Below are 14,469 nucleotides of genomic sequence, written 5' to 3'. Positions count from 1 at the left end.
TCATGGGGTTGAGGTTGGATTACAGCGGGCTATTACCCCAGGGCCCAATAACGAGCAAGGTTGCAGACCTCTGAATCACCCCTCATACTGCATCTCACCGCCACCATTTGTTCAGCAGTGTACATTTACCTGGTGTTTTGCTGATTGATGGCTTTTTCCATTGGTTGGAGAAACAGTTGATCTGTCACACTACTTCATCTGCCTACATAGTTACGTAGCTACATGCAGGAAAAAGACGCAAGTTGTGCACAAAATACCAACTCTTATTTCAGTATCATGATTAAAAAGTATTGATGAAAACTTGATTTTGAGTTATTTGTTCCAAGTAACCACTACCACGTAGTCCTGTCCAAGTGAAAATGGCATCAGTGGGACTGTTACATCAGATAGTTTTTTGGTACATCAGAACTCCATGGGCACCAACAAGCTCCAGGTTTACTGTCAGCTGGTTTGTACAGAATTTATTGAACTTTTCTTTGGGACTGTGCACAAGAAAAGTGGCTGGGAACCAGCCAAATCTGCAAGCTAATGTAGGGCTGCACAATAAAGTGCAATTTTATCAAAATCACAATACGGACTAGTGCAATATTTGTTATAGGCAAAATATGTGTCAAACCATTGCGAATTAAGGAATGTGATGCTGCAGAGAAGTCCAACAAATCAGATCCCAGAGACCAAAAAAAAATACCTCACAAATATCACCCTATAATAAATAAACCCTATAATCCAAAATGATCATTCCCCTTCAATATTGTAAATCATATTGCAATTGCAATATCAGTCCAAAAATAATCACAGTTAGATATTTTCCTCATGTCGTGCAGCCTTAAGCTCATGTTGTATTTGCTCTGGCAGATGCGTGTGCTCACATTCTGAATGAAACAGATGTCCAGCGGCATGAGACATGCCGTGCCAGTCACTAGCGGTGGGTTCTAGTTTATTATCTAATCCTGAGACCCTGTCTTGAAGAACGTCCCTTTGTCAAAATCTGGCCAAAAGACTTTCATTATTGTTGGTTTATGCATATATGCAGCACTTTTCTAAATTAAAAATGTTTAAACGAATTACCACACAGAAATGTGGAGCCATGTGATATTCTAGCATTTAAAAACTGTGTGCATTGCAGAGTGGGAGTTAATAGGGGCTCAGCAGCACATTGGGCCACTGAGGGACCCTGTGGTTAACCACACTAACACCCATTCATGGCGATACATGTGGTCATTAACATGAAATAGATGTATCCTCTTGGGACAACGCTCAAATAATTTCATGACCCTATGCATATAGCGTTTTTAGACTATGATATATCGTGTGTCACATTAACATTTTGACCTGATGGGGACACATTTAGAACCCCAGACTAACATTAGTTCTAACATTAGTGGATCAAACTGGTTTACATCATTTTAAAAACCCATCTGTCTTGTGACTGGTTGGCTAATGCTGAACTCACTTTCTTGCATTCAGAAGCACTTTTATTTTTTTATTTTTTTTTAACAGCAATAAATAAAACTCCCCACCAGCGTTCAGGTGATTGAACTCCCAAATGAAGTTTTTGCATGTGAATGTCAGCAGCATCCTTTGCATTTTTTTGTCTTCAGTGAGCAGGAGGAGGCGGAGGAGGCGGAGGAGGGCTCATCTCATCAGCAGTAGCTCTGTCACTTGTTCTCTTTTCACCCCCTTCGTCCTCTGAACAGAAAAAAATGCTTTTAGTTTTCTCCCCCTCATTTAATCTTTCTGCGCATATTTGTGAATTTGCATGTTTGCTTCTTGCTCTTTTCTGGTGGTGTATGTATTTTGTAGATAAAAGTTCAGCAGTGCAGTTAAGAGAAATTAGTTGGGTAAACAGTGGTAAATGTCAATGATAAAGTTCTGTTGAAGCTCATCTGATTAGCTTGGCTACGCAGGTGTCTTATCTTGCCTGTGCAACAGAGGGTAAAATGGAAATGATTGCGTGGTCCTGAGCAGTAGATGCCTATCCCAGAAATGTCTATCTGCGGCTGAGCCGAGCCTGCCGGACTCCAGGGACCCAGGGGTGCTGCATGGAAGATCATGGAGAGCGAGACAAGAAAGAGAAAAGGAGGCACAATCAGGTCTTGGTTGTTGTTAGATTGAGGCGTTTTATCAGGCAGCATAAATGATGTGAGTTGTCATTAATATGAAATGCTGTGTAGGATTCGCAAAAATACAACTCTTGGACTTTTCGAGTTATTTACCACAATAACGAAACATAGGTGGGAACTTAGTCAATTTCTTAGTGAATATTGATAATCAAAGTTGTGACACTATAAATTAGCAGGATATCAAGGGTCGCACCAAATTAATTGTTTAGTATTATGAGTCTTAAAAAAGGCAAAATGATGCGTATTTTGTATGAACACTGAAACCTGCCATTGCTTTGGGAAGAAGAATCCTATCAAATGTTGGAAATACATTTCAAATCCCTTAATGAGTCTCTGCAGATTATTCAAAGATTTGCAGATACTTGATGTACAAAATACAGTTATAGTATAGTTAAAAAATGTAAATCTTAACAGCAAAAATAATGACTGGAAAATCACAAATAGTCCAGTTAAAGCTGCATTATTAATATTTTTAATGTGGTCAATGTAACAAATTACTGTGTAATGTGAAATGGGTCCACCAACCAAGTCACATCACCTTTTTTTCCAACCAGTGTGATGAGCACAAACTGCAAAAAATAGAAATCTTTGGAAGAAGATAGTGTCTGTTTATGTTGGAGCCTATCACTCATAGCAAGTAGTTGATAAAATAGAAATAGAAAATAGGTTTTCATTGCCTTTAAGTGTACACAATTTATTAATTTAAAGGAAACAACATACACATGAACTCACAGATCAATAATATTGCCTTTAATACCTGTCTGGCTCTGTAAAATTGAGAGTATATACTGTATAGATATAGTATATAGTTGCTCATAAAATACCAAAAATGTCAATAGTTTTACACTTTTCTCCATAAACTAGTGCAGTGGCCGTTGAAAGTGTGTCTGGGAACGGGCCGAATGCTGGGCTGGTGGTAGTGCTCCTTGTAGAATACTTCAAAACCAAATGTTACCCCGTCAAGACTAACAGAAGACCCCAAATGATGTTACGAGAGCTAATCAGCACATACTGTATCTGTGTTCATCAACCACCACTGGTGTGTGTGTGTGTGTGTGTGTGTGTGTGTGTGTGTGTGTGTGTGTGTGTGTGTGTGTGTGAGAAAGAGAAAGGCCTTTTTTTTGCCAACCTTATTCAACACAACAGTCATGATGTTTCTTTCCATTCTGCTGGTGCTCCAGGAAAGTGAAGAAAAGTTAGTTTGGTATATCCAGCATCGTGCGGGTTACCTTCCCCCCCCAAACATAGACACACAAACATATACATCTCACTTTATTAGACAGGTGATAAGAAACCCTTTGTAAATTTGGCAGATATAACTAAATGTTGACATCATGTGTAAACATAGAACACAGAACCCCATATCTTGTAATGTTAACTGCAGTATTTGTCCTGTGTTTCCCATGAGAGTTAAAGGGAGAATTGTAACTGGAGGTGTTGGGATTTGTCATTTAGCAGAGGTTAAACCCCACCTATTAGTGTGGGGTCGGAGTAGCACGCAGATAAAGATTTCCTGTTGTGTGGTGTCAAAAAATCAATAGCTCCGCCGCGATTTGCTCATTTGATATCAACAATAGTCTTTTTAAAAATCAATTAGGCCGGATAGAGGAGAATATTCTGTGTTGGGTTACACTGTTCTTTTTCCCCCCTTTAGTTCTCATTGATATCCAACCAGACAGGCTGTTTGTTGAGGCTGCTTGTTCCTATTGGATGACAAAGTATGATGGCCTTATGCATGGTTATGCATAGTGTTTTTGCATATGTGATTCCTTGCACACCAAGCTCAGTTGGCCTACACAATGTTTGACTTGACAGTAATACACACACACACGCACACAAATATTTTACAGACTGACTCCTGGATACCTCTCAGGAGGGTACCTAGACATTTTCTTTTAAGTAATCATTGTTAAAAACTTAACATTGTTAAAAGGTTAATAAAGCACTGAATGGTTTATAGGTAACATGCATTTCTGATCTTCTGCTACAACCTCCCAGAAGATCTGGAACACGTCTTTTCCTGCTAACCCATAGTCGAACTTTAACTAAACATGAAGAAGCAGCATTCAGTTTTTTGTGCACCACAAATCTGGAAAAACCTCCTAGAAAACTCAAGATCTGCTCCACTGACTTTTATTAAATCAGACTATTTATTTATATTTTGCACTGCAGTGTTACTGCACTGTAATTTTTATTCTCTTGTTTTATCTGACTTATTCTGTTGGTGGATATTTGTGGTCCATTTCATTTTACTCTTTCAAATCTTATTTTAATGTCTGTTAATGTTGTTTTCATTTTGTTTCTTTTCATAATGCCTTTTATGCTATGTAAAGCACATTGAATTTCCTTCAAAGGAGCAATACAAATTAAAGCTGCAACTAGCAATGGACGGGCCCTCGCTAACCTGCGCGTGTCGGGGGAACTGGCGGACGCCGCTCCTTGCGACCATACATTTGCGCGACACTCAGACACTGCAAATCGTCATCAATGAAAAGGGAACTCCCTGCGGAGTTCAATGACACCTCACACAAGACTCTACGTCATACAGTTCAATAGCTGTGAAAGGGGGCGGGTCAAACATCACCAATGAAGAAGGAACTCTCTGCTGAGTTCAATGACCTCACACAAGACTAAACGGTTAAAATATTGTGACAGGGGCGTGGCTTAAGCATAGGGGGCAAGACCAAACGTTTTTCTTTTAATAACTTTTTACCGTTAACGTCTTTAGGTCTACTTCCTGTTGCCACTAGGGGGCGCTATGACTTTAGCGTGTATATGTTGTCAGGGGTGAACTCTGATGAATCCTGAAAAGTTTCGAGCCAATCGGACAATGTACACTCAAGTTACACTCACTTCCTGTTTCAATGGCGAAACGCACAAAATGGCCGCACCGCCGCTGCCATGAACTATGACGAAAAGGTTTTCTTTTAATAACTTTTTATCTTTAACATCGTAAGACGACACCGACCAAGTTTGAAGTTGATCGGATGAAATTTCTAGGAGGAGTTTGTTAAAGTACGACATGTAGAAATGGCCAAAATCGCACGAATTTTGAACTTTCGATACGTTGAACGTTGACTCAAGTTTTAAACTTTGGTAGGGGGCGCTAGCGAGCCATTGTTGTGCACCTATTCCCGAAATCCTTAAAATACATACATTTTCACCAGACTTGATGCAACCGCCAATTTTGGTGAGTTATTGAATATTTTAAGTCCTTAATTCATTTGCCGGGAAAAAGAAAGAATAAGAATAATTCTTTCAGTTTCTATAGGCCACTCGCCGCTGTTAAAAAACTTGCCCTGCGTTTTCCAGACCATATCCATCATGCAAACAGTTTTGATTAAGACAAAATGATCATCTAATTTGACACCCAATCATTTACACCGTTGAAGTGTTCCAGTGGTGTCAGTCTGACTTAACAGTTAATAACAGTTTTTTTCTAAATTCAAGATTGAATTCTATTTTCTGTTATTGCTCTGGTATCACGTACAACTCTAATCCTTTATCTCTCTTCTGTAATTTACAGCACAAGGTTTAGCCATTTACCAACACACAACATGTGAACATACTGTAAATCATTTTAGTTTTCAGGAAAGCACCCATTGTGAAAGTAATAACTGTCTCATTCTAGAAAGATTGCATTTTATTAGACCAATAACTATTGTTGACAAACAAATTGATTGGAAATAAACATCTGAAGCGTCATCATAAGGCAGCTTCCTAACAAGCCAAAGAAATTTCCTCGGATGAGGGTACTGTTTGGGATTCTTTCCAAAGTTGCGAACTAAGTAAGTTTCCACCAAGTAAGCACTTATTAATAATATGACATATCAGTTAAGATAACAGCTCACCTGCAGGTTTAATTAATTTTCTTTCTAAGTGCCTATACCTGGAGATGTATCATCTGAGAACAACAATTAATCTACATGATTAAGTGTAAAATAACACTTTAGTTCCTCATATTATTTTTAGTAGGGCTACATCTTAAGTAGAGTTAGTAAAGTTAAATCTTTGGCAATGTCGTGAGGCTTGATGATGGCTTCACCTCACTATTACTTAAGCTTTTACTTTTATTTCTTTGGCATTTTTTTGTTTGTTCTTTGTTTCTGTTTTAATGTAATTTAAAAGTGTAACCCAATTTCTCAATTAAAGAAGGGAGGTATCTTTAAAACTAAAGCTAAACTCATCATTAAGCCATGATGCGGTGTTACATTTAATGACCTTTACAGACTTATCCATGCATGTACAACAAATAACTTCATCAAGGCATCCATACATATTACTCCCTGTTCCTGCTTTAGCCATTTTTGCCTTCCTAGTTAAAACAACCCATACGTTTGAATACTCATCAGTTATTGAAAACTGAGGACAAACATGGGCGGGCCCCGTCCTCCTCCTTCCATTGCAGATTAGTACCGCCTCATGCGTGAGGCGAGCGTGGCTGGTCGTCATAGCAGGAAACTGCCGTGACCTAACACGACACACACACACACACACACACACACACACAACACACACACACACACACACACACACAACACACAACGCAAGGTGTTTTTGATTCTCGGCGTGTTGCCACAGCCAGAAGGCAAATTAGTTTCTAATGTACCTGGAGGCGACAAAAAAAACTAAACAACGCTGGAAAAACTATATTTACCGGTAAACACGGCGGGTTTGTTCAGGACCCCCCACCCCTTTCTGTCACTAGCAATGATTACACAGTGATTAGTGACAATTCTCTCCGACCAATCAGAAGTCGGCAGGTTTTCACTTCATCTTTCGGTATCGCCTCAGCTCGCTAGGAACCTTGACTGAGGCAGTACAACAAAAAGTACCTGTTAGCAGGTACCAGGGACTTTTTTCCGTAATGTAAACCCAAAAAAGCGAGTAGAGTCGAGGTGAGTAGAGTAGACACCATGCAGTGGAAAACGCCGTTACTGTCCCTCTTAATTTGTCTCCCACATTAACATCAGGGAAGTCTTCCAATAGATAGTTCAAATGTTTTAATCATTAACATGTTTAGGTTTTAAGTGTAATTTCCATTGACAGAACTCACTTATTAAACAACAGAACAGCTGGTGAAGTGGAGAAAACAAAGGGTAAAATAAATAAAATGGTACTGAAAAAAAACATCAACATTGCTGTGGTCTCAGCTAACAGCTGTCTGCCACCTTCAGCTCGGTACTCTGTCATTGCCCCCCCCCCCACACACACACACACACACACTCATTGGTTAATTGCGTTAGTCATTTCATTAATGTCGGACTGATTGTTTTATTGTGTTGGCTCGTCTAAGAGGCCTGGACGCCCCAGTGGCTGCTGAAGCGTCCGTATTGATAAGCCTTTGTGTGTATGTGTGTAGCTGGTGACAGGGTGTATGTTGGTGTTTACATGATGGATGTGTGTTGGCACAGTGTTTGTGTGAGAGAAAGAGAGAAATTGTAGTGAAGATTAGGATTTCAACTAATTATTAATTTCCTAGTTGATTAATTGGTTAGTTATTTTCTAGACTTATCGATTAGTTGTTATATAAAAAGTCAGAAAATCGTGAAAAAAGTCGATCAATGTTATCCAAAAGCCAAGATGACGTTCTCAAATGTCTTGTTTTTTCAACAATCAAAGATATTCCGTTTATTGTCGTAGAGGAGTGAAGAAACTAGAACATATCTTACATTAAGAAGCTGTAACCAGAGAATTTATTTTTATTTTTAAAAATGGCTAAAATTGATGTTTTGATTATCAAATTAGTTGGTCATTAATTTAGTGATTGAGAAGTTATCCATTATTCAATTAATTTTTAGAGCTCTAGAGTGAATACAGTGGAGCTAGTTGATATTGACAGAAAGCCCATGCAGCCTTGAGTTTTTAGTCTCACTACATACACGGCCCAGTGTATAAGAGCAATGGGTAGTAGTATCAAACACAGCAGGGAGGGTAGGAGCAGCCAGTACAGCCATATGGATAAGGAGCGCTGGGTTATTATGCAGGTCTGTGGTGGGCAGGAAGGGTAATTAACAGGGATTATGATTGTTGGCGGCCTCGTGCTACCCCAGTGGACACAACTAACCTGCTGGGATTAGCAAGCAACAATCATTAGTGGAGGTGCACTGCTAGCACTTTCTTTCTACCAATGTGCAAAAATCCAGTGTTTTATTAAACAGACTCCTTGACAACTGGATCTTCAGTCATTGATAATGAGCCTATAATTAACTAGTTAAACTCTTTGCATTTACATTTTCTTGCATTTATTAATCAGATGATGGCAATACTAACTATGTGTACCAATAATGACATAGACTATAACAATATTGTAGCTATATAGAAAAATATATTGTTTTAACATTCTCACTCAGGTAGATGGTGGAGTCCCACCACAAGTATAAGGACTATAATGTTTGCATCACTTTTAAGAGCGATGTGATATATGTAAACGATAGAAACACTGACAGCCGATCAACATTCATCTGAATTTACAACATGACATGGCAGATGACACTGCAGAGAGATGTTGCATGTGTTTCACACAGGTGGGTCAGTGGCATGGTGGGACTTTTCCACTTGGAAGGTGTATTTTAGGATTTTCCTTAGTACTTTGTGGGCGCCTGGGTAGCTCAACTGGTAGAGCCTGCCTTATATATATAGGCTTAGTCCTTGTCACAGCGGCCCCAGGTTCAGTTCCAACCTGCGGCCCTTTGCTGCATGTCATTCCCCCTCTCACCCCCCACTTTCATGTCTAACCTGTCCTATGAAATAGAAAAAGCCAAACAAAAATGAATAGTTTTCATTAGTACTTCACAGAAACCACTGAGAGTGCATCTTGTGTTTTGGATGTTCCTCGTACTGTAGGTGATGTGTCAGTGGGGGTTCTGGTGATCTGCCTGACACACACCCGTCTGCTCTTATCCCCCGGCTCTCTGGTGCTCTGTGCGCCGCTGTTGCCTGGAAAAGGCAGTGTTGTCAGCGTTGTAAGACACCACTATAGGCTAATCCTTGTAGAATTGATGTAATTCCATTCATTTGTGATGACTATGCTGGTGACAGGGGACTTGAGATCTGCTGTTGTGTTAATGTGACAGTGGCAGGCACCTGCCTTAATTTTTGCTGTCTATGATGTTGAATCCAAAATGTTCCTAACAGTATTTCTCTGATGATTTTGTGTCATGATGATCTTTTTAGCATGGCTCAATATTTCCCATTAGCAAAGTAAACAGTTTCCTAGTTTGATGATGGATCAACAGGGCAAGCAATAGACCAGCATGACATTTTTACAAACACCATACAAACATTTTATTTTATCTACATTTAAGACATGCACTTCAACTTGTGAAATATTTTGTTTCATAGCTTTTTAACTTTAATCCAGAGGTGAGCTTCTCCTGCAGAAGTGGTGTTAAGCCTGTCTATGTACACCTAGTGCTAAAGCCTAGTAAAAAGACACCAGTAACACATTTGGAGATTTAGGTTGGCCTCAACCCACTACCAAAACAACAAATGAGCCATTAGATTCACCTAAAGGCATGCTTACATGAATGGATATGATGCAACAGGTCATGAAAGGAATATGATAATGCATGTTCAGCCTTACTATCTGACAAACTAATGCTTGTTTTGGGCTTGTTTATAAGTTAATATCTGTGTTGGCTCACTGAGGTCAAATCTTTGCACTGTTTCATAAGGAGGGTCAGTTGAGCTGGTCAGGCTGATAAGAGTCCCATGTGATGAAGATTGGCCAATGGTACAGAGGCAGACAGGAGATTGATGGAGTACTGAGATAAGGAGAGTCAGAGTGGCCAAACTGAGGCCCCATGGGAAAGGAGATAGGATACTAGCTGGACAGATGTTGGACTTCAGACTCTGTAGCTAGCAGGTTTGACTGTCTGAGGAGTCATGTTTGGGTTGGTGCTTTACCTGGGACTGAAATCTGACACTGGCCCGACTTGAACCTGGAACATTTCTGTCCAAACCCCAACAGAATTTGAAAGCAATTATGTGTCAGGAGGCCAACAGCCCAGCTATATCCTCTTTAATTTGGTGTTTTCTAACAAATAAATGAGACTCGGTTGTCTTTGATAATATTTCTGAAATGGAGCTCCACCCTAAAACTGAATCGTTCAATAAAAAATTCAGCCCAACCTGACCCAAGCACAACAGGTCAGGTCAGCTTTTGTTGCATCTGGCATCACTGTCACGCTCTCATGTGCACCGGGGCAAAGAATGAGAAAGTAGTGCTGGTTACAGTGTAACCTATACTATGACTGGAAAGCAATTGTGCCAGCAAGCACTTAGTAAAGCACATGGTCATTTGTTCTGAGATCACAGATGTGGTTGCATCAGTGTTGATCCTAATAAAACAGATATTATCAGGTATATCTAGTTCTGCAGAATGTGATTGCTGTGTGACCCATGTGTCATTCATTGTGTCTTTGCAACTTGGAGTTAAGGGAAACATACCACTTCCTTCTTGTCTTTGGAACAGCAAAACAATATTTCCAACAGCTATTTGACTTTAAGGACTCATTTTTATTGAATTAATGTCTACTTCTCACTGACTTTTGTCCCTCCTACTTTCCTCGCTCAAACCACACTCCTTCCTGCCCCTTCCTCCTCCCCTCCACAACCCCAACCCCCCCCCACCGGCTGTGGGAAAGCCATTTTATCAGCGTCTGTCCGTTGTTCTCTGGTGGGGATAGATACAGAGAAGATAGATGAGTGTTTTGACATGGAGAGTGTTAGACAAACACTCTTATCAGGCCCGCCACTTTAGACCGACCCCCCAAAACAGTTGCCTGAACCATGGACGAGATGAGGAGGGGAGGGGTGAGCGGTGGGAGGAGAGCAGGGTTTTTATATGCGTTTTGATCACAGAGAGAGGTGGACGGTCTTAACGAGAAACCTTCCCACTGCAACACATTTCTCCTCAGATGTGCGAGACTTCTACTGCACTCAGAGCTGTCTAAAGTTTTTAAATCGATGGATCAGTGCTCCTGGCCAACTGGCTGGGGTGCAGCAGGCTCAGACCACAGCCGTCACCGCCATCCTTCCACAGTTATCAATTTGAGGAAGTACACAACAAATTTCCCCTGTTTAAACCGGCCATGACAGAAGTGCTCAGCTTGTATCAAACTCCCCCTGCTGTTGAGCAGTTGACTGTTTGGTTTGAACTGCTGCAAGGGTTCAGGTCAAGTTCAAGCAACATGCTTCTGCTATATATACTGTATATATATTTATTTATTTTTCCTGCCATATGCTCTCTGCTAAATGCTACGGGTCATGTTTCAAACAATAGGCTTTATACAGATTGAAACAGATATTTTGATTACATACCCTAGTTTCTACAAAGTAGTAATTAGTATGTTTTATTATGTTTTATTGGTAAAAGTGATTTCAGACTGTATATAAAATTGAATCCTCACAAATATTGATACAAAGACTGTAATTAGGGCTGTTTGATCACGATCATTTTGGTCAGTATTGAAATCATGATTATTTACCATGATTACTCGTTGAACAAATCAACAATGAAATTTCCCTTCATACTTTTCCTGTTGAACCTTTTTTTTTATTGATTCAGAACACAAGACAAAATAACTTTTTTGTTTGCTTGCACAACAACATGTGTGAAATAATTGTTTTTGTTGATGAGTCTTGTTTTTGGAGTCTTAATCACGATTCTAATTTGGATTAATTTCACAGCCCTAACTGTAATCTATGACATGTTTCTTCATATTTGTCATTGATGACACTGCCTGGATGATATCCAGTTGTTTTATGATAAGGTCGATATTGCATTTCTGTGTATTTGTCCAACCTACAGTCGGCTTATATCAGCTTTCCTGATGTTAGCCTCTCCTCTCTTCTCTCTTTCGTCTAGATGACCTGGAGTTAAGTGAAGAAGGCGGTGACAGCAGGGTGGTGGCTTGCAGGGTCCTCCATCCAGACACAATGTGGGGCCCCTACCCAGGAATCCTCCAATCAGAAGGCAGTGCAGATGATCAGGAGACAGAGGTAAGAGCTCTGATGCGATCGCTGTCCAGTCCTGTCATGGTTACTGATCCTCTGCTCATCTGAGTGACGTTCCGTCCCCGGTACGATACACAGAGACGTCGTAGCTTCAGCTGCACGTCATCAATGCCACATTGACGTGTGAAGTCTTTCTAATTATGTATTTTCACAGTCTTATACTTCAACAGTTCAACAATAAACTGAGACTTAAAAATGATCTTTTAAATTGACCAACATCATATGTGTAATCCGTGGCTCAATTCAAACAGGATGAAAAAGAATTGGCCTCTCCCCGTTCACTCCTGTTCATATTTCTTCAAAAGATAGGTCCCATGGACCGGAAGAAGAAGGGCAGGACTTTCTATCCTAGTAATGTACATCTGTAGAGCCAGACTATATCTCTTTATTTATTAGTGCACAGAAGCACAGGAGGGAGGGGATAAGATGAGAAAAATATTTTGAATGTCAACAAGAAGTAACTTCAACCAACATTGCTTAGAGTACCTTTAAGCAAACGTGTCAGACATTCTCTGGTTCCATTCACTGCTTATATCTACATATCATATCATTTAAAGTCAATATCTTTGGGTTTTGGACAAAACAAGCAAACTGTGGACGTAATCCTTTGCTCATGGAAAAAGCTCTTTTTTTGACTGTTCCATTTCATATTGTTATAGAATGAATACTAGCTTTTCTGGCAGTTAATTAGACAAGAGTCAGATAGTATTTTGAAGAATATATCAATACATCAAAAAAAAATTTGCAGATTAATTGCCAGTGAAAATATGTAAAGCTTACTTATCAGTTATTACATGCTTCCCTAAAGTAAGACAAACCACTGAATGCAATAAGAGTGATGCTTTATAAAAATATATCTAGGGCTGCACAATATATTGCCATCGCGATATCAAATGGTGCAATAAACATTAGGGATGAGCGAGTACAGCATTATCTGTATCTGTATCTGTTTACCACATGAATTATCTGTATCCGGATCCGTACTCGGACTGGGCGGGGCCTAAACCGGAAGTGGTCAGATTTAACCCGGAAGTGGGTCGGGTTCTCTTGAAATGTGCGGGGCTTTAACTGGTATGTTATTTAAGCATGCAATTGATATGAGTTGATCAAAAATTGTTATATTTATTGCTGATTTGAAAACTATTTACATGACAGCATCGAGCTTTGGTGTTGCCATGGTAACAAACAAACTATATACAGAACGTTTTGCAACAATGAATACAACACATGCAATGCAATTATGAAGTAAAATGTAATGAACAAGAGTTTTCATTCTCAATATAACTTCTTTTAACTTTTTTTTTTTTTATGATCATTGTGATTTTTTTTTGTTTTTGTTCTTTTTTATTTTATGTGTGTGTGTGTGTGTGTGTGTGTGTGTGTGTGAGTAAGAGAGAGACACAGAGAGAGAGAAGGAGTGCGGGGGGGGGCAGCTGACAGTAAAAAAAAAAATGGCAGAGACGCAACGGGAGTCACATTTAAACCGAGCAGCACGTCTGAAACCCACGTTCACCAGAAATCTACTGGGTTACTATGTAAGGACTAAAAACCCCACGTTCACCAAAATCTGCTGGTTACTATGTAGGACTACAACCCACTGTCCCCAGAATCTGCTGGTACTATTAAGGACTACAAACCCCACCGTTCACCAGAAATCTGCTGGTTACAATGTAAGGACTACAAACCCCACGTTCACCAGAAATCTGCTGGTTACTATGTAAGGACTACAAACCCCACGTTCACCAAAATCTGCTGGTTACTATGTAAGTACACAAAACGAGTTTAAAAAACAAACCTGAGTCGAAGAAACACTAAACTCGAGCGCATTTCTCCATGTTGTGTGTGTATTGATCCAGCGTGTTTGTAGGCGGGGGGGGGGGGGGGGTGCTGTGATTATCACAGAACGCTGCGCGGCCATTGGATGGTTATTCAATCCGAGCACAGATATTGACTCATATTCTCGTATAATACTTGTACTCGGCAAAAGTGCTTTATCCTACCGGGTACTCGTTTCAGCCGAGTACTCGGATCACCCCTAATAAACATATTGCAAAAGGCTGTGACATATGGCAAAAGACACACAGTAGAAAACTGCACTTTAGATTTTTTTTTTGTGATGCCTTTTATATTCAAGTCAGTGTTCAATTTTTTCAATGAAAGAATGTTGGAAATTATTTTCTTTCATTTGTTTTAAATTCAACAACTAACTAACTGACTACCTAACTGACTGACTAACTAACTGACTAAGTAACTAACTATCTAACTGAATGACTGACTGACTATCTGACTGACTGACTGACTATCGAACTGACTGACTAACTAACTA

General features: G+C 39.8%; 3 protein-coding genes across 5 annotated transcripts in view; 2 read left to right on the top strand and 1 right to left on the bottom strand.

Moving 5' to 3' along the window:
* The window catches only part of LOC116693433 (uncharacterized protein KIAA0513-like), a 453,101-nt gene that overhangs the window by 123,245 nt on the left and 315,387 nt on the right, over window positions 1-14,469 (top strand). The window lies entirely within an intron of this gene.
* The window catches only part of LOC116693434 (uncharacterized protein KIAA0513-like), a 453,088-nt gene that overhangs the window by 151,415 nt on the left and 287,204 nt on the right, over window positions 1-14,469 (bottom strand). The window lies entirely within an intron of this gene.
* The window catches only part of LOC116693371 (zinc finger protein ZFPM1-like), a 143,751-nt gene that overhangs the window by 79,612 nt on the left and 49,670 nt on the right, over window positions 1-14,469 (top strand). For all 3 annotated transcript variants that reach the window (XR_004332909.1, XR_004332910.1, XM_032522294.1), the window contains one exon: window positions 11,995-12,128. Coding sequence is in view for 1 of the 3 variants with exons in the window: in XM_032522294.1 (XP_032378185.1) it covers window positions 11,995-12,128 (134 nt within the window). In the remaining 2 variants the exon portion in view is untranslated. The remainder of the gene's footprint in view (window positions 1-11,994; window positions 12,129-14,469) is intronic.

This window comes from Etheostoma spectabile, chromosome 8, assembly GCF_008692095.1.
Source record: "Etheostoma spectabile isolate EspeVRDwgs_2016 chromosome 8, UIUC_Espe_1.0, whole genome shotgun sequence".
Classification (NCBI taxonomy): Eukaryota; Metazoa; Chordata; class Actinopteri; order Perciformes; family Percidae; genus Etheostoma; species Etheostoma spectabile.
This window is presented reverse-complemented; position numbering and strand designations above follow the sequence as displayed.